This window comes from Taeniopygia guttata, chromosome 1 (assembly GCF_048771995.1).
Source record: "Taeniopygia guttata chromosome 1, bTaeGut7.mat, whole genome shotgun sequence".
NCBI classification, from domain to species: Eukaryota; Metazoa; Chordata; class Aves; order Passeriformes; family Estrildidae; genus Taeniopygia; species Taeniopygia guttata.
Window position 1 is genome coordinate 48,586,506 of NC_133024.1, and position 18,389 is coordinate 48,604,894.

Consider the following 18,389-nt stretch of genomic DNA (forward strand, 5'->3'; position numbering starts at 1 on the left):
AGCGTTTGGTTCCAGATACATGAGCATAATTCTGTCAAGGGGTTTAAGACATCCTGTCTATTATTTAAATTTTGGACATCTGAAGATTTTTTTTCTCCCCCAAGGCTTTTTTAAAAAGTTGGACTCCTGAGTTTATTTTCTTAAACCTGAAGGAGCCTCACAAAACATAATATTTGAATCTCTATATGCTTTTTTCTTTTATAGATTAACATAGAATCATAAGATGTTTTGAGTTGGAAGGGATATACTGTTCATGTCGTTCCAACCTCCCTGCCATGGACAGGGATGCCACCCCCTAAGTTAGGTTGCTCAAAACCTCATCCAACCTGGCCTTGAACACTTTTAGGGATGAAGCATCCACAACTTCTCTGGGCAGCCTGTGCCAATGCTTCGCCACCCTCACAGTAAAGGATTTATTTCTAACCTCTAATCTACATTTCTCCTAATTTCATTTGAAACATTGTCTTGTGGTATGAGCCCATGTAAAAAGTCCTTATCCAGCTCTTTTCTAGACCCTTTAGGTACTGGAAGATGCTGTAAGATCTCCCCAGAGCCTTCTTTTCTCCAGGCTGAGCAACCCCAACTCTTTCAGCCCCTCTTCACAGGAGGGATGCTGCAGCTCTGTTCTTCTTTGTGGCCCTCATAACTAAACTGATAATGTATAAATACATATTCAGATTTTGTGGTGGTTTTGGACAGTTTTTTAATGTGTCACTGTTGGGATCATGCATGGTATTTTTGGGAAATACAGTTTGAAATATTGGTAAAGAATGCTTGCCCTCTGTAGCTGCTGGAAAGTTTTCCTGTACAAATGCAGGGTACTGGTACATTTTGGGCTCAGAAGACTAATTAAAGCAGTTGGGATTTAGTGAGCTGAAATAGCAGCTCAGAAGTTAAAAACATAGAGCTTTGACTAAAATCATTAGTTAAGAGGAATCATAAGGCTTTCTCCAATATACTTTTTTTGTCGTATTTATCCATTTTTGTTTTAAGTGCTTATAAAATTACTATTCTTCTGACCTGTGTTTTACTATGGAATAGATGTCTGTGGTGAGATTTTTTAATAGTTACATACACAACATACTTTAGAAATTATTGAACTTCTCAGAATGCACACGAATTAAATTATTTAATATTTTCTTTTTCAGGATTGAAGTGGATCTAGGGACAAATGGATGACTGAATATTCATATGAAGAGGAAAGCCATAAAAGTTGGTTGACATTTTTACAGCCATTTGCACTATATGTATTAATGCTGGTATCAAAAATTTACACTGTGTTATAAAACAGAATAGCTTACATAACTGGCCTGAGCTTTGTATGCTGTATTGTCCTTGAGGCAGGGGAATACTGTAGCTTAGCAGCCATGGCTTAATGCAGTGTTTGCTGACAATACCTGAATGTTCAGCAGAAAAAACAGTAGTATGTTAAGGAAATAGGCAATTCCTTTGAAGCCAGGTGTTTGAGTGGGCTCACGCATAGTGGTGTTCATCATTCTTCCGTGCAAAGATGAATGGAGAATTAGAGGGGTGTTGTCTTAAATTATGGCTACTATGATGGTTAGTATGTCGTGGAGTGGCACTCAGATGCCACATTGACAGGTGCTGTTTAAGAACTCGAACAGGAGAGGATCTATTTGAAAGTTATCTTGGTGCTTTGTTTTCTTGTGATAGAGAGAGATACGGTTGTGAGAGAAGGCACTGTGAGTTTTCGGTGATCATTAAAAAGGAAGAAGCTATTGGTGGACCCTCGTGACTGGCTAGTGTTTTAATACACCAAGCCTTGACCTCTGCCAGTCTAAGTTATTGGTGACTATGAGGGATAGTCTTTTTCTGGGATACTATAATAACCAATTCCCACCAAGGCTGTTTAAACACATATGATGCTGCCTGTGGATTTACACCAGAGCAAGTGAATTGTATTGACAAATGCAGGGTGTGGTACAGTGGGATGCGGGGCACAGTCCAGGGGAATGCTGTGCAGCAGCTGCACTAAATAAAGCATTCAGAGAACTCTAATAGTCAAGGAGGGGTGTTACTGTGGGAAGCCTGTTTCCTTGAGAGCTTCTGTCAACCCCTGAATCCCAGTCAGGGATGGAAACAATCAAAAATCAGCAAAATCCCTAGGTTTTGTTTTTCAAAAGCACAGTATTAGTTCAGTACAAGAAATGTAAGTTTACAGTTCTTTTAATTTAGCAAAGTATTTCAAGAGGACAGAGTCTTATTTTTCTCAGTGGTAATTTGGTTTTATCGAGCTTTTAGTGGTTCAGAAGTTTTACTGTTTATGAACTACTGACCAGGATACAGATGAGTGTAATTCCTTCTTGAGTAGACTTCATGAATGTTTGCAACAGAAAGTGGACATGCTGATTCCAACTACCTCCAAATTCACAAGTGGTGTGAGATTTGAGGGAATCATCTGTGTCTTTGAATTTTGTTTCCTGAAATAACAGCCAGCAAAACAATCTCAGAAGCATCCTTAGAACATCTGTTTTCTATGCTGCAGGTCCCAGAAAACACCTCCAGCCTCCCAGAGCCAAATTTAAACCCTGATAGAGACAAAGTGGTATTAGTAGCTGTGCAGAAATGTGCACCATTTTTTCCATGGGGTCAGGGGCCCATATGCCCACACGAGGCAGCAGTTGTTGCCTGCTAAAACCAGAACACAGAATCTTGCGGAATTTCTCTTTGGTTTGATTGCTGACGAGTCAGTGGCTGCTGCCCATACCGATGTCTGATAGTTTGGGATGGGCCAGTGTCATGGCAGAGCAAACCAGATCTTCCCTGGTCAGATCTCTTGGCTATGAATAGCAGAGTGAAAACCTGATACTTCCTAAACCATGCTTGCATCTTTCAGAAATGAGGTGATAAAGTCTTGTATTTACAAACGTTGGGAGGCACTTCACTGACAGAAAGTGTGAGAGGGTAAAAAACCAAAGTAATTGTAAGCCCTCTGGGGATATCATTTTTTTACAGTGGACTACTCTTGCTGTCCCGGAGACAGAGTAGTACTACAATAGTGTGGTAATGTTCCGTGTTGGATTGAGAAGTAATGTTACTGGGACAGGCTATGTCTTAGGTATTTGGTTTGGGAAGTGACACCAGGGCAGAAAAAGTTAAGGATTTATTTCTTGAGAGAGGCTGTCATACCCAGAGTGTGTGCAGAGGAGGGACAGCTTCCAGATCAAGCAAATGTAAAAGACTCTTGAAATAATTTGACCTTTTTGCAGGTTTCTGTAATTGCATGAGAGCTGTATCTCTGTTAGCTCTGTATCACTGTTCCTCTCTTTGCTTTTGCTTTTCTGGTTTAACACTGAGTGGTGGAATGAGGAAGGAAGAACTGGAGAACAGGGTGACCTCTTTCTTGTCAAGCCATAGTTCCACTCTCTCATGCCCTTCTGATGACTTCCGGCAGTAATTGTGGGGAAGCTGCTCTAAATATGTGCAGATAAGGAAGGGGGTACTGAGTTATTTCTTTACATGTATTCTGTTTGGCAGCCTTTGCAAATGTAGAACTCTGAATCCTACTGGTAGTCTTTTATACTAGGAAAGTACTGTGATTAAATCATATCGCTGAATTAAAAGAAAAATGTAGTTACATGGAGGAATTCAAAGTTCGAGGCTAAAAATTCCTTTTCTGGGAAGAAATCATTCCAGAAGGCTTAAGCAATAGAGGTGGAGAAGGCTTCTCTGTGGTCACTGTTAAGATCAGTTGATAAAGTTCTGACTCCAATGGGGAAGTGATTGGATTTCAGCCAGCACCCTGCCTTAGCTTTTTGTTTTATTGCTCCTCTACTAATCTAATTTTGAAAGATTTTCACTGCTAACATTGAAATGTTGGTGTATTGGTGGGAGTGTAAACAACTTACGTTGCATTGACTGTGTGTTATATTGATATATTCAAGGTGTTCCTTTGTCTGCATCAAGATATATGTAAACATCGTGTTGTAGAAATAAGTGATATCTAAGCATATATGCAACTGATGAAGGAAAAATGGGCATAATTCTTTGATAAAATGAAGTTAGATGAATGAGCACAAAAAAAGAAATATGCAAAAGTAAATCTGATGGCAAATGTATATATTGAATGCATGCAGTTTATGGTGTTTCTGCATTTTCCATCTCCAGCTGCATCCGAAGGTTCATTTGTCTGTGAATCAGATATATGAAGTTTATTTAAATATTTAAAATTATTCTTCTTTTTCAGTGTATAGTGGCTGAATGGGGGTGTAGGGGGATGAGACTTGGGTAGGAGCTGGTAAGGAAATGTGTAACTGACAGAGAAAAACTATAGCTCAAAGGTTCTGGGCAAAATAAAAATCAAGACTTCAAAACCAGGTAAACAGGACTGAAAGAAGGTCAGAGAGTAAAACTAATGGGGAAAAAGAGGTTGTTCAGATTGGAAAAGCACAGATCTGGGTTGTATTAATGAGTGGCCATGTGTGCAATCACACCACTCACCCTGTGTTTTCCATGAACAGCTTCTAGAAATAACACTGGGCAGTTCAGCTGATCAGGTTTAATGATGTTCTAAGTTATTTAATGCTGGAAAAGTGATGAACTACACTGAGTTTAATCGTATAAGGATGGCTCCTAATTTTCTGTATGTCATGGTCTTCAAAAAATCAAAACCAGCTGTTTAGAGGAAGGGACTCGAGGTGATTCTTGAACTGTTGAAAGCCCACTCCATTTCAGGAATCCCCCAATCTCTTATGTGCCCTTGCCTCACCTCCTCTGGCTCTTGCATGTAGCAGGGCATGGGAGGGTGTAGAGCCTGATAGCTGCTGGTTGCTGGCCTAGGGCTCTACCCCACGCTCCACTGCCGGCTGGGCAAGCCCCTGGGTCATCTCATCTGGCTCAGGATCTGCCCTGGTTTTGTATGGAGTTTGGATTAATTTGACTTCATCTTTTTCCTTTTCCATGCTTTTTAAAGTCTGATCATGGTAAAAAAAATGTCTTTGTAAAATGTATTTGAGAACGCTTCCAGGAACTTATATAGTTTTATATGCATAGTCAGTATAGTGGTAACAGTGTGGTGATGTGTTTGGTTTTTCCTGTCAGTAGTCCCCACTGTATTGCAAACAAATGCAGTTTTTCTAGAAAGAAAGCGGCTGCTCTTAAGGACTCTTTCTCATCTAGCATCATTCAGTGAATTCTTGGAATATCATTATGATTAGAAACATCAACTTGGTAAAATATATTAATCTCGAGGGAATTACTTTGCACTGACCATCAATCTGTCTTTTTGTCATATGCTTTTCAGTTTAGATTACTCTCAGGCAAAGAGGCTGTAGTTTGATGTTTTGTTTTAATTCATTGTGATTATAAATTAGTTGGATAAAACAGTGTAACAAATGACTACTTAAAAATGACTGATGGCCCCATTCAGCAAGGCAGGGGGATGTGAAGTTCTTTTGGTTTCATCTATTGTCATGCATTTATCAAGATGGGTGCCTTAACAGTTGATTTTCAATGAATATTTCACAATGTAAATAGATAGCAGGCAGTTGTCTGGAGCTCAATCATATTCATAGGACAGATCTGCTTTTACTTGCTGTTACTGAAAAATGTAAAAGTTAACACTGAAACTGTAGAATGGAAGGAAAGCTTTTCCCCAAAGCTTATGTTGCAGAAAGGGAGGAGCAGCAGTGATTTTCTTTTTTTTCCTGTTCCTCACATCAGCAGCCACGTCTTTTCCCACTGTACATGTCTTTTCCCACTGGTGCTAGAGGGCTGTGCGAGGTGCGCACTGTAGCCCCAGGTTGGCTCACTGTAGGCTCAGCCCTACTGCAGGTGGGGTGAGGTGAATTTGGAGCTGATGCCCATGACTAAAAAATTGCTGAGGTCATTTCCAACACTGAAATTTTCCAAGGAGAAAAAGGCATTTAAGATGGTTTGCAACAAACCACTTCAGCTTTGCCTATGAGCTCTTTCCTGTTTCCCTTGCATTTGCAAAGTTACAAAATGGTTTCTGGAAAGACCCTGGTGTTCTTATTGGGCTTTCCTTATGAACAACATTACAAAATTTGTTCTACACAGCTTGTTTCTTCATTTCTTCCAGACAGATGCTTTCATAATCAGAGAAGCTTCTTGTCTGTGGATCCTGAGTCTTGGCTACATTCTGTTAGTTTCCTAACTCTCTTGGTGACACACATACGTGTAGATTGTGGACAAATTATATTTAGGAGTTGGCTTGTGATCCAACTTTGTTTAAATAAAATTGGGTTATGATTTTGAGGGGTTTTTTTTTGTATTTAGTTTCTACCAATGTGGGTTGGGGGTAAAACATCCATGGGGTATCCTAACCATTTGTTTTAAGTTTTATATATAAAAAATGCAGTATATTTCAGAAGTATTATTTTACTGATTGAAGATAGCTGTGGTTGGTCTTTTTGCACTCTCAGTTTTCAGAAAGGCGTAGAAAGTAGGCACAGTTAGGCTTGCCCTGTCAAAGCCTGGTCTTATGCAAAATCTCAAGCTTTGCTCTAAAATCAATACAGATATCTTCATATGTTATAAATAAGGTTGTAGTCTCAAATAGTCAGAGCAAAGTTGCCCAAAAGGCTTTGTTCTTAAGTGGGAGAAACATCTTTGGCTCGGCAGTGGTGTGCAGGGTTTGCGTCCAGTGTCTGCACAGACTTCTACTCTGCTTGAAGCTGATGTAGAATATTTCAGATGCAGTGGTTTTTGAATTAAAATCCTTTTTATTAAACCGTTTTTTGAAATAGGAAGAATGGAGAATTGCATGAAAGAGGATGGCAGCAATTTTCATGTGAAGTGATATGTGGGGGAGTAAGGCAGCCCACATTATAGTGCAGTTTACAGGAGAGTGGTTTGTCTAGAATTGACAAAATGTGATAAAAATGTGGAATATATAAAATGTTCTTTTCACAGTTCAAGTCATGAAAATTACTAAATTACCTGTGATTATAAAGCAAAGGTAGATCTTGCTGGTGTTGCCTGGATCACGTCTCCATAAAGAGATAGGTGGTGAGGCTGGTCTGTGGGTAGTAAATTGTGAATGTAGGTGAAAGCTGTTTAAGAGATTACTTCTTCACCTACTGACATAACTCAGTTCTGTAGAGTGCTGTATAAACTTCTGAAAGTTAATAGATTACACTTTATGATCTTATTCAGTAAATGGTTTAGTGTCTATAATTTGTATTACCTAGTACTGTTGATTATAAGACTTGGGGTGTGATAACTTCATCTGATTATTTAAGGTCAGTGGGAGCTTTTAAATGCATCCTGTGATCACAATCCTCCTGTAAATGTTTTGTTTTTTGAAGTTTGGGGATTTTTTTGTCAGATTGAGGGTTTTCCTTGTTTGTTTTTTAATTCATTTTGGGAGTGGAAAAAGTATTTTAAAAACTTCATCTTGATATGATCAGCAAGAGTTGAGAGCAGAGTTAACAAAAGCTAGCCTGTGAGCATAAAATAACAAATAGCTTTATAATGTGGGCAAAGGCAGCCTTGGTTCCCATTTCTGGTGTTGAAAATGTGTGGTGTGTGTTGGTGTTCCCCTGCTGGGAGGCAGAGATGTGTTAAAAACAGATTTCCTGCATCTCAGGTGGAGCAGAAACTGATACCGCTTCTTGTGTCCAAAACTCGTCTTGTAGGCTATATATGAAATAAAATGGTGGAAACAGCCTAAAGATCTAGGTGAGAAATTTTCAGGTGAGCATTTCCTCAGCTCAGACTATAGTGGGAAGTGAGCTAAGAGCGTTACTGCTTTAGCTTAGATCAGGAAATGCTTTCATGCATGTCCTGGCCCAGCAGGCTTGGTTTCACCTCATGCCATGGCCCAGTGCTGCACAAGCTAGGTGACTTAGAAGGAACATGGTTTGGTATTTCCAAACCACTGTCTGTTTCAAACCACTTTCTTCAGTTCCCTTCTCAGCCTTGACATCTCTTCTGGGGATAGTTCTAACTGATGGGACATAATCCACAGAGAACTAAATGGCAAATGCCTGGATTTGTTCAATTTTAGTCATTTTGCTGAAGGCTTCTGTCGTATACAAGTCAGCAGAGAGCAATAAGCATCTCCAGAGGGCAGTTCTTCTGTGGGATTTCTCTGTCCTCCCTGGAAGGACATCTGTTCTGTCTGTAAGATGTGATCGTACACACACTATGAGTGCACAAGGCTCCATGCTGCTGGACTCATTCTCCAGCCCTTGGGTTTCCAAAACACCCCTGAGCATCCCTGCTCTTGCAGCCTGACTTCTTTGCTGCCGTGTGGTCTCTTGGGAATGAAAGAGCAGTCGCCATGATCATTTCGCCTTCTAATCCTAGTGTATTTAGTGAACAATTATACTAATTCTAGTAATGACTAAATTTATACTACTCCAGAGAGGGAAGCACAAGACATTTAATTTTAAAGCTGTTTGACAAGACCATTTTGATGTGTGTATTTTCAGAAGTATGACACAAGTTTCCAAAGTGCCAAAGGGGACAAAAATGTTTAAATTCATACTCTCAGGTTTTTAGTTTCCAAGAAACAGAATAATCTTCATTTCTGATGAGAATAATCTATAAAATAAAACAATTTAAAAACAGATATACAGGACTTGCTACTTGCTACTTCAGCTTATTATGACCTCTTTCTGGTCATTAGTTATAAGCATGTAAGTTTGCATGGGAAAGAAAGATACTTCTCTTGTGTGGAGATATTAATTCTCAATATCATGAAGCATCACAACTCATTGCATTTTGGAGTTAATCTTTTCTTTGTGATGAGGAGGGGAAGAATCTTCTCCATCTGAACAGTGGTGCCCATTAAGATATATCGAACTAGATACTGAAATATAACGTGTTCTTGTTTTCCTTTTCCTACATATCTGACAGTATGAATTTAGTGGTAGAAATAAATGCATTTGGATTTTAGTATTTTTGACATCCTGTGGAGAGCATGATGTCAAACAATAGCAATTTGTTACTTCTCATATGATGGTGTAGAAGAATGTGTTAGAATTCAATAGTTAGCACATAAGGAGAAGACAGTTAAATACTGGTATCCACTGCTAACAGACCTGACTAATGATTCCACTGGGCATGGTATTTCCTATACCCAAGGACATATGTCTAAAAGAGAAAACAAGCTCCCAGTATTAATCTAAATCTCGACTCGCTCTTGTGCTTCCCACGTGATGATTCATTAAATCTTTCTTATGCAAAGGTCTAGTGATGAGTCAGGAAGGGCAAATTCTCTGCTTTGAGGCTGTCACCTTCTTTTGAACTTTGCTATTTACTGAAGTTTTTTGGTGTTCAGTTTGATAGCAGTCAGCTGCAGCTGTGATTGCAGTCAGCTGTGATGGACATGTGGGCATAGCTCCAGTGAAAACAGGGCCTAGGCTTTCAAACATTTTAGATAAACGTGCTGAGTTTCCACCTTAATTTTAAAGTAATACGGAAGTATTTCAGTATTTGTATTAGGAAAAACAAACAAACAACCCCCCCCCACGCCCCCCCAGGTTAAACACATCATAAAAGGTGCCTTAGAAATAGCGAGATACAAAACATTATTTTTCCCTTGGCTTTGTTTTTCCTTTCTTTTTTGAGAGCATGGTACAACCCTCAAAACCCAGACATTTGGAGTACAGTCTGAGTTTCATTTAAAATCATACGAACTTGGCATTAGGTATTTCTGAAGTGAGATGACAGTGAGAATCTCTCTTGCAAATTAAGAAGTAAGGATTGCCTGTTGGTTTTAGGAAGATGAAAATTAACTTAGATGTGTAGGTTGTCTTAAGTGCAGTGGAACAGAGATGATGTTTGCTGAACTACTCTTTGGAGATTTACATAATGGATGAGATACAGGAGCTCCAGGCAGCAGGACAGTGGTGTTTATTTTATCACAGGATGTAAAACAAGTGAATTGGTGTAATAATCTCTGCACAAAGCAAGGGTAATCTTTTAATATTGAGAAAGAGAGCCAGAGAGTTCACAGTATCCTGGCTGTTCATGTACAAGGAACCAAACCTTTCTTTAGAATGACAATCCATTCAGCCATCATGCTTTCTTATTGAGCTCTTCAGGGAGCATGAGCAACATACATCTCTGAAAATACATTTTTTATGTAGTAAAATGAGATAATAATTCATGGCTTGATATAAGATGCTCATAACAGGTTGGGTAATTATTCTAACTGTTATATATTTAAATATATGGAAAGCATTTATAAACCAAGCCTACCTGCTGTTAGTTCTATAGTTGTAATGATAATTTCAAAAGTTTTAGAACCTTTGTCGTTTAAAAGTGGGTGCATTTTGGAAAGAAGCTTTAATGTTAAAAAGTTGCAGGATTTCATTTTTTATCAAACCAATTTAGCCACTTTGGTTGGTGTGGAAGATTCTGTTTTTCTAATTCGGTTGATAATATCTTTTCAGCATGGAAAATGGACAAAGAAACACTGGGGAAGTAAATTATTTAGTATCCGTGGTAATAACAATACCCAACTCCTGTTGTATCCTTTTCAGCTGTGTATTTGGCTTCAAGCAAGAGTCGGACTCCTATGTTATTCTGAATGTAAATGTGCCATTGCTCTTTGATCTTTTGCAGAACTTCCTAATGATCAAGGCTACTTAGCACTTTTTTTTGAAGGAAAAGATTTACTTTTGGGCATAGCAAGTTTCCAGAAGAGTTAATTATGTCCTTAGGTTCTGATTTTTGTGAGCTGTATGCAGCTTAAGAATTCTTTTGTATTAATCTTATGTCAATTGCTTGTTCTTCTAGAAGAGCCTAGTGCACAGAAATAAGGCATTTATTCACCTAATGTGAAACCAGGTTATCAGAAAAAAAAAAAAAGTCTTAATTTATTGGATGTAGTATTATGTGAGTTTCTGGTTTTGTTAATGAAAAAAACATATTTCCAGTGATTTCAGCTGTGATGGACAATAGCTAGGCAATCTACTAGGTATACCGTGTTCCACTCTTAATTCCCAGATGCAGACTGGGATTAATTGTGCCAGATTGCCTCTGGATACTGAATAGCATTTATTGTTTATCAGTTGATGTACAAAGTTAGCTTTTTCTTTTTGCCAGTTGGGGTTTTTTTTCCCTGTGTTTCTAGTAAATGTGTTATTTCTGTCAAGTCACAAGTCTGTATCAGTAACAGTTACTGCAGTGTGGAAGGAAGGGCACCAATGTGATAACCCGTCTGCTTATATTTGCTGGTGTCTCTCCACAGTGCCAGCCTGGTGGGATCAGAGCCCGAGTAATCTTTTACAGGAACGGGGTTGTTTTCATCAGAAAGTGTTTTAAAACACTGAAATTCTTCCACCCCGTTGGCTCTGAAATCTCCCACGTGGGGATCTTTAGAGTAAATAAATAAAAGATTACACCAGGCAAATGTGATTTAAAGTGTTTGTAACTGTTCCCCAAACAGCAGTAAAATCCTAAGTATGATATGAGCAAGGCAAACAAGGGGAAAAGTTCACTTCAGCCTCCAGACTTAGTATTTGCACTATGTAGTTATGCAGCACCAGACCCTTGTGTACACAGGAGAAGATTCTGAAGAGTCTTGGTGTCTGAAGGACATCCCTCTGGGTTAGGACAGCTTCCTCATGCTCTGCTTCTCCATAGCTTGCCCTTCTTTGGTCTGTGTGTGCATTTGTATCAGAGAAGTCTCTTATTTGTAATCCAGACCTAAGTGACCTACCAGTAGTTGCCTGCACAGAGCCAGAAATACTAAATGGTTTGAGCTGGGTGGGACCTTAAAGATGCAGCCCCATGGCTATGGGCATGGACACCTTTCACTAGACTGGGTTTCTCAGAGCATCATTCAAACAGGCCATGAACACTTTATGGATGGGGCATCCACAGCTTCTCTGGGAAACCTTTTCCATTGCTATACCAACCTCACAGAAAAGAATTTTTTCCTAGTATCTAATCTAACCCTACCCTCTTTCAGTTTGAAGCCATTCTCCATTGTCCTATCACTACATACACTTGTAAATAGTCTCTCTCCATCTTTCTTGTAGGCTCACTGCAGGTACTGGAAGGCTGCTGTAAAGTCTCCCTGAAAACTTCTCTTGTCTAGGCTGAGCAATCCCAATTCTCCTATCCTTTCTTCATATGAGAACTGTTCCATCCCTCTAAACATCCTGGTGCCCCTCCTCTGGACTCGCTCCAACAGGTCCATGTCCTCCTTGTGTTGGGATCCCAGAGGTGGATGCAGGGTTCCAAGTGGGGTCTCACCAGAACAGAGTAGAGGGGCAGAATCCCTTCCCTGTCCCTGATGGCCACACTGCTTTGGCTGTAATCCAGGACATGTTTGGTTTCTGGGCTGTGAGTGCACATTGCTGGATCATGTCCAGCCATCAGCACCAAGTCCTTCTGCTCTAGCATGATTGTAGTGGTTTTGTTAAACTATTGTTCCTTTAGTTAAATATCCTGAAGGTTGCAGTTGAAAAAGTTTACAAGTTGTACAAATCTTAGAGTAAGCATTTACTGCTTGTTGTGTTGTACCATGAAGTGTCTGCTGCCTTCACCTCTTTCTGAGACAGCAACTCAGAAATACTTATCACACTTTGATGAACCTGTATTCCTTGATAGTGAGGAGTGAAGCTGGGCATTTCCATGCTGTACTGGCTTGCACTGCTTTGAACCCTGGGGAACATTCCAGATAGTCAGCCAGGATTCTGCCCTGCATGGATGCATATTACTACTAGCTTCTTAGAATGCATTTCAGAGTGGTGAGCATGTGAAGTACTTAGTGGTATCCACTGCAAAATTTCAACAAAAAATAGCCAATCCAAGTTTAAACCTTTAAATCTGACTCTAAGGCAGTTGTATGGCAGAATGGACAGGATTTTTTAAGAACTCGTCTGCTTTGCCCTGTTGAGTAGGGTTCTATGGGACTTGATACTTAGATATAGTCATAACAATATTGACAGTGATGTCTTTAATTAGTTCCTCACAGTTGAATGGGTGATACTACTTTTTTTTTTTTTTTCCCACAGTTGTGGTATATTCTGGTTAATACTTAATTTTGTGCTTTGAAGTAAGAGATTAATCCACTAATTTTGCAAGTATTCTTTCATGTTGCAAATAAATTTAGAGTTATCATTACTTAAAAAAAACCCAACCAAAACAAGAACAAAACTACCATAAACTGCCAAACAAATGACAAAATACAGACAGGAATCACCACCCCTGAATTTTTCAGAGATAGTTTTAAACTTAAAAATAAATAATGGTAGAATTTCACTTTTTTTTGCCTAAGAGTGGATGATTTATTCTCCCTGGCACCAAACAGGTAATAAAATTGCCAACCTTTTTTCTAAAATTCTTGAAATTAATTCATTAATGTCTTCAGACAGTATGGAGTATACCTCCACATACTAAAGGCATGTGCATGGTCACAGACATTGGATGGAAGCTCTGTCTTGATGGTGCTGAGCCAGGGAATGAACATTTTAGGAAACAGCACTAACAGTGATGTAACTTTGGTGCTTGTCATCACGAAACCCAGATTCTTTTAGCTGAAGTCCCATGAGGAGTGATTTTTAGGAAAAGGTTTGTTTTCATGAAAAAATTCTTGAATTTTTTTTTTTTTTACTCTCCATATGAAGTTTTGACCTGGCATGAGCTTTCAGCATAGAAAGCATTCTTGTGAATCAGCTACATTGATCAAGGGAATCACTCACCAAGATTTTTGTCCAGCATCATTCAGTATCTGATAAACACTGCTCTTGAAACGACTGTGGCTGTGATTTTAGTGGTGAGATATTTTAGTAATGTTTATTGAATTTCAGCAGCCAGTATAATGATGGAGGTAGTTTGTTGTGTTATTAATGTTAGAGGTTTGAGTATCTTCAGAAAGATTCAGTACACATAACACTCTATGTCTAAATAGAGATTGTTGTTTAAAAATATGAGCATCTTAACCCATCCAGCTCTTGTGGTGCAAAGTAAATCTAATAAAAGCATTTTAGTCTATGTGAGACATAGCTAATGTGGACAGGAAATCGTTTTCATCATTTTACACAGTGTAACTAAGCCACGTGTTGGGAATAAATATGTGATTTATACAGGCACAATTTCTTTTTATGTCCTAATGAGAAATGTTAAATATATTAGTATGACTTGGGGCTTGACACATGCTCCAAAGGCTATGTATGGTGCCAAGCAACCAATTATTTCAGTGCATTATTTCTTGAAAGCCTTGACATGGGTAAAGTCACTATACATTTTTAAAGGGAGTGTGATGCTAGGTTGATACAGGATGAAAGGGTGATACAAATAACAACACTTTGTTAGATCTTCCTGCTGTGCGAGGTATAACCAGGTGCTCTGGCTTCAAGAACACTAATGAGGATTTAAAGACCCTGTGGTGCACATTTAGCAGTCACACATTATTCTGACAAATGCTTTTGCAAAGGGCACCTCTGATGTAAGGTACAGTTCAAAAGCAGGTAGGAATGAATAGTTTTATTGTATAGTTTGGCGTAATAGTTCTCAGTGTTTCAGTGAGCACAGCAATAAGTTGCAGTGTGCCGGTGCTTTGCCAGGTGCTGTTGTTTGGCTGTGATTTTTACCAGTTGTGAAGCTGGCCAGGAGCAGTAGTACACATGGGCAGGCGGTATCACTGCATTTTCAGTGATCAAATAGTCACTGAGAGGAACAAAGGGAGAGGGTTCTTAAGTTATTGTTTGAAGTCCATACTAAGCTGTATATGCTATGTGCTGACCATCTCATTTAGCTCTACAGTAAATGCCAGGTGGAGAAATCCTGCAGAAGAGCAGACGGTGGCCTACCTAGCTTAAGTGCCTTTTGGCAGTGATCCATACCAGGTACTTGGCAGAAGAATGTAAATTCATTCTGGAGCTCTTGAGACCAGAATGCCATGGTTTAGGGCTGATTTAACTTTGATGTTTTTGGTGTGTATTATACATACAGAAAAGACATAGAAATAGAAATGAGTTTTCTATTGGAACAAATGACCATCTACCTTACCTGCTTCTGCTTTCAAAAGTCAATAATGGATGATTAGGGAAAGGATGTAGCAAGGCTGTTGTGTGAGTGATGTTATTGCCCCAGCAGCACTTTCAAGTTTGCATAGCCAGAGGTTGTATCTGTATTTTTGTGCTTGATGATAGCTCTTGGTAAACAAATCTATAGAAAAGTCCAATTGTTTTTCAGCCAATATCCAGCTGATCAGACAAGCGGACTTGTCATGAGGCTGGCTTCTCTCTGTGTGTAAGTTATGGCTTCCAGTGCAAATCCCATGGTTTCCAGTTAGCCCTTGCTTTGGGTAGGAGGTTGGACTGGAGATTTCCTGAAAGGCTTTTCCACTAAATTATCCTGTGATACTGAGAAAAAAAACAGTTTTGCTATAGTATTTGTTGTTCCCCTAGTTTTTATCATGATATTTCATGCTGTAAATTACTTGGTATAAATGAATTATGCATAAGCTTGTCTTTTGCCTAGAAACACACCCATATATTTTGTTTATAACCTCTAATTTAGTATAACTGCCAAGTTTGATTTGCTTTATATAGCAAATTTGGTATCTCTGCCTTTTAAAGAAGTTTTAATGAAGGTTCAAAGTGTCTCTCAGTATACTACTATATGTGCTACTTGTAGATCTCTTTCTGAAGTTTTCCAGATTTTTATCACTGTCTAGAATCACTTAAACTATTCTTTAATCTTGACGTTTGCCATTATTTTGATAATCTGCAGTAATTTTGCGCAGAGCACTTGTTTTTTAAATGTGTTTGAAGAATCACAGTTTCTTTGAGAATCTGTGGGAAACGCATGTTGGTGATATTTTAAACTTGTTAATTAGAAATTCTTAGCACTTAATTAAAATTGTCTTTAAAATGGGCCCTAATTCTACTATGATTTATTGCTTGTGGAATCTAATTTGGCAGTTTTAAACATAAGCATTTTGATAATTCTGTCTTGAGTGAGAAAGTACCTCGTGAGTAGTTGGGTATTAGCTTGATGCAACCAATCTGAGAGCAAAATGTTATTTTATACAATTTAAAAAAATATTTGGTGGATACTTAAAAATTATTAGTTATGAATTGAGGTGCTTTGTATTTCATTCACTAAATGGACAGAAGTCCAGTGTTCCCTTTTTTTAAACTGTTTTCCCTTTTTTTGAGGTTTGTACTACTCACCAGCTTTAATATTCATATTTTCTCAGGAGTTTCCACTGAAGTATGCAGGGAGCAGGAAACCTCAAACTGTTGTTAAATAAAACAGAGATTGGGTTGGGACAGGGTGTTAAACATTTGCAGTTTGGGAGTTTTATCACAGTATACTCCCTCTCTTTAAACATGTCAGAATGAGCAGTGAGTTTGCTCCATGGTGAGAAGCATGTACAGCAATTGCTGTTCCTCCGCATGCATGTAAGGTGTGGAGAAAGGTCACGGAGTAATGCTCAGTTTCTGGCATGTAGTCTGACTTTTTCATCTGAGTGTGCAATCATTCAGTTTTGTTTAATTAACCCTGTGTTATTTTGGCCTGTCCTTGAATCAAATTAGCTTTATATATGCTTTGCTAACTGATTGTGCTTCTGAGGCTGAGACTGTGGTCACAGCTCTAACTGGCAGCTGGAACAGGGCCATTGAAAGAGCACTTGGTTTCACCACTTACTGCCTGTGGTATCTGTGACTTTGTACACGAACTGTGACAGATGGTTCCTGAGGCTCTGTGTGAACCTTCTGTGTGCTTCACGCTGTGTCCTACCATACCTGGTGTTGGAAGGTGCAACTGCACACAAGGTGTCCTCCTCCTCCTCAACCTCAAGGCTGCTGTTCCTGTCATGGGCAGCATGGCAGGCTGAGCTGGAAATGAGCCACTGACTTCTGGGAACAAGTTGTTCTCCTATGGGTGTCATGTCCTGCTCTGTCTTTAATAGTAAAAAACTCCAGAAGTTTTTAAAAATTGCATATAAACAAAGTAAATCTGAAATAAAAATAAATCTTAGCTGAAATTCCTAAATTTTAGTTGTTTCAAATGCTGGCTTTTCCTTGTTTCCCTTTTCATTCTGCCTCTGTGTTGGAGCTCCCAGATCAGTGAGAAACAAGGAATTACCCTTACTTACCTGCTGTACAGAAGCAGTGCCAGTTGCCTAACATTTCTGTGGTTCAACTAGGCGTATTTAATGTTGGCATAAGCTTACATTGCTCTCATTCAGAGGACACAGTTAATAATGTCTGTGGTTTATAAGAAGCCAGATTTTGGCTCTGACCATCAATTTATTGCCATGTTTTATTTTAGGGGAGTGAACATGGCACCTGGAGGAGTGGCAGTTTTGTTGCTGATCTGAAGGGTTGGGTATGAACCCATGCAGCAGTGGGACAGACAGTATTATTGGTAGTGCATTTATTTTCTTTGAAACACAAATAGCAAGGGCCAGTGTAATTTCTGAAGCAAGTGTTGATGCCCAGGCCTATGAAAGTGCTTACCCAGTTGTTTCACTGCTCCCTCTGGAGCTTTGCAGTTTTAGAGATGAAGTTGCTGTTGCTTTGAGGTGATGGTCCCTTTAGACTGCACGGAATGATGGTGCCAAGCAGATCCTGTAGAGAGCATCCTCTCTTCTTGGCAAAGAGCAAAAATGTTTGGCCTGTCACATACCATCTCATGCACAAATTTTTGACTAAACTGTGGCTACCGCTGCATGCTAAATATTCCTTCTATTCTCCAGCACACAGAGTCCATGTTGTATCTGTCTTTATGGAAGCACACTTTGCAAAGTGGAAGATGGGGGAGCTGTGCCAGCCAGCTCCCTATGCTTTCAGCAGTTAATTTTCTGACCAGAGAAGGTACAGTCAGGATTCAGAGTAAAATTGTAGTCACTGTGTATCTGCTGGCAAGCTCCTGGGCAATGCTACTTAATATTTGCTCAGCAAGTACAAAATAGTCACAATTTAGACAACAGTTAAGGTAACCTTTAAGTAATAGTGCAAATTTGGTTGCTGTAATACTAGAAAAAAATCTTCTGTTTCCTGTTACAATTTTTTTTTTTTTTGCCAGGTGGTGAGGTTTGTTTTTAATTTTAAGCCTTATTAATCTTCAAACTCTTTTTTAAGTTCTTCTCCAGTCTCGAGGACAGTTGACATACTAGAACACTGCTTTGGAAATTGAACAAGAGTTTTTTAAAAACACTTGTTGTATAATAGTGGTCAAGGAGAAGTGGCAATCTAAATCAATTACTAGAGGGTTTTTTTGTTGTTGTTTTTGTTGGGTTTTTTTGGAAAAAGTAATGAGTTTTAGCTTGATGGTAGTCTTTACTACTTGTCTGCACTTCAGAAAACTCAAAGGACAAACTATCACGAGTTTATTTTACTGTTACTTACCAAGTGTTCTGAAAAGATGTATTTTAAAATAATTCTAGTGTAAAGATAAATGTAGTACATGCTTTCTACACATGTACCCTT

The 18,389-nt window shown here is 38.9% G+C and overlaps 1 protein-coding gene across 9 annotated transcripts in view; it reads left to right on the forward strand.

The window, feature by feature from the left end:
• The window catches only part of KLF12 (KLF transcription factor 12), a 234,656-nt gene that overhangs the window by 63,205 nt on the left and 153,062 nt on the right, over window positions 1-18,389 (forward strand). For 8 of the 9 annotated variants that reach the window (XM_030271382.4, XM_072928235.1, XM_030271373.4 and 5 more), the window contains one exon: window positions 1,149-1,212. The exons of the other annotated variant lie outside the window; for it this stretch is intronic. In XM_030271382.4, coding sequence (XP_030127242.4) covers window positions 1,192-1,212 — 21 coding nt within the window. In that variant the 5' untranslated portion in view covers window positions 1,149-1,191. The remainder of the gene's footprint in view (window positions 1-1,148; window positions 1,213-18,389) is intronic. 9 annotated transcript variants of the gene reach the window in all.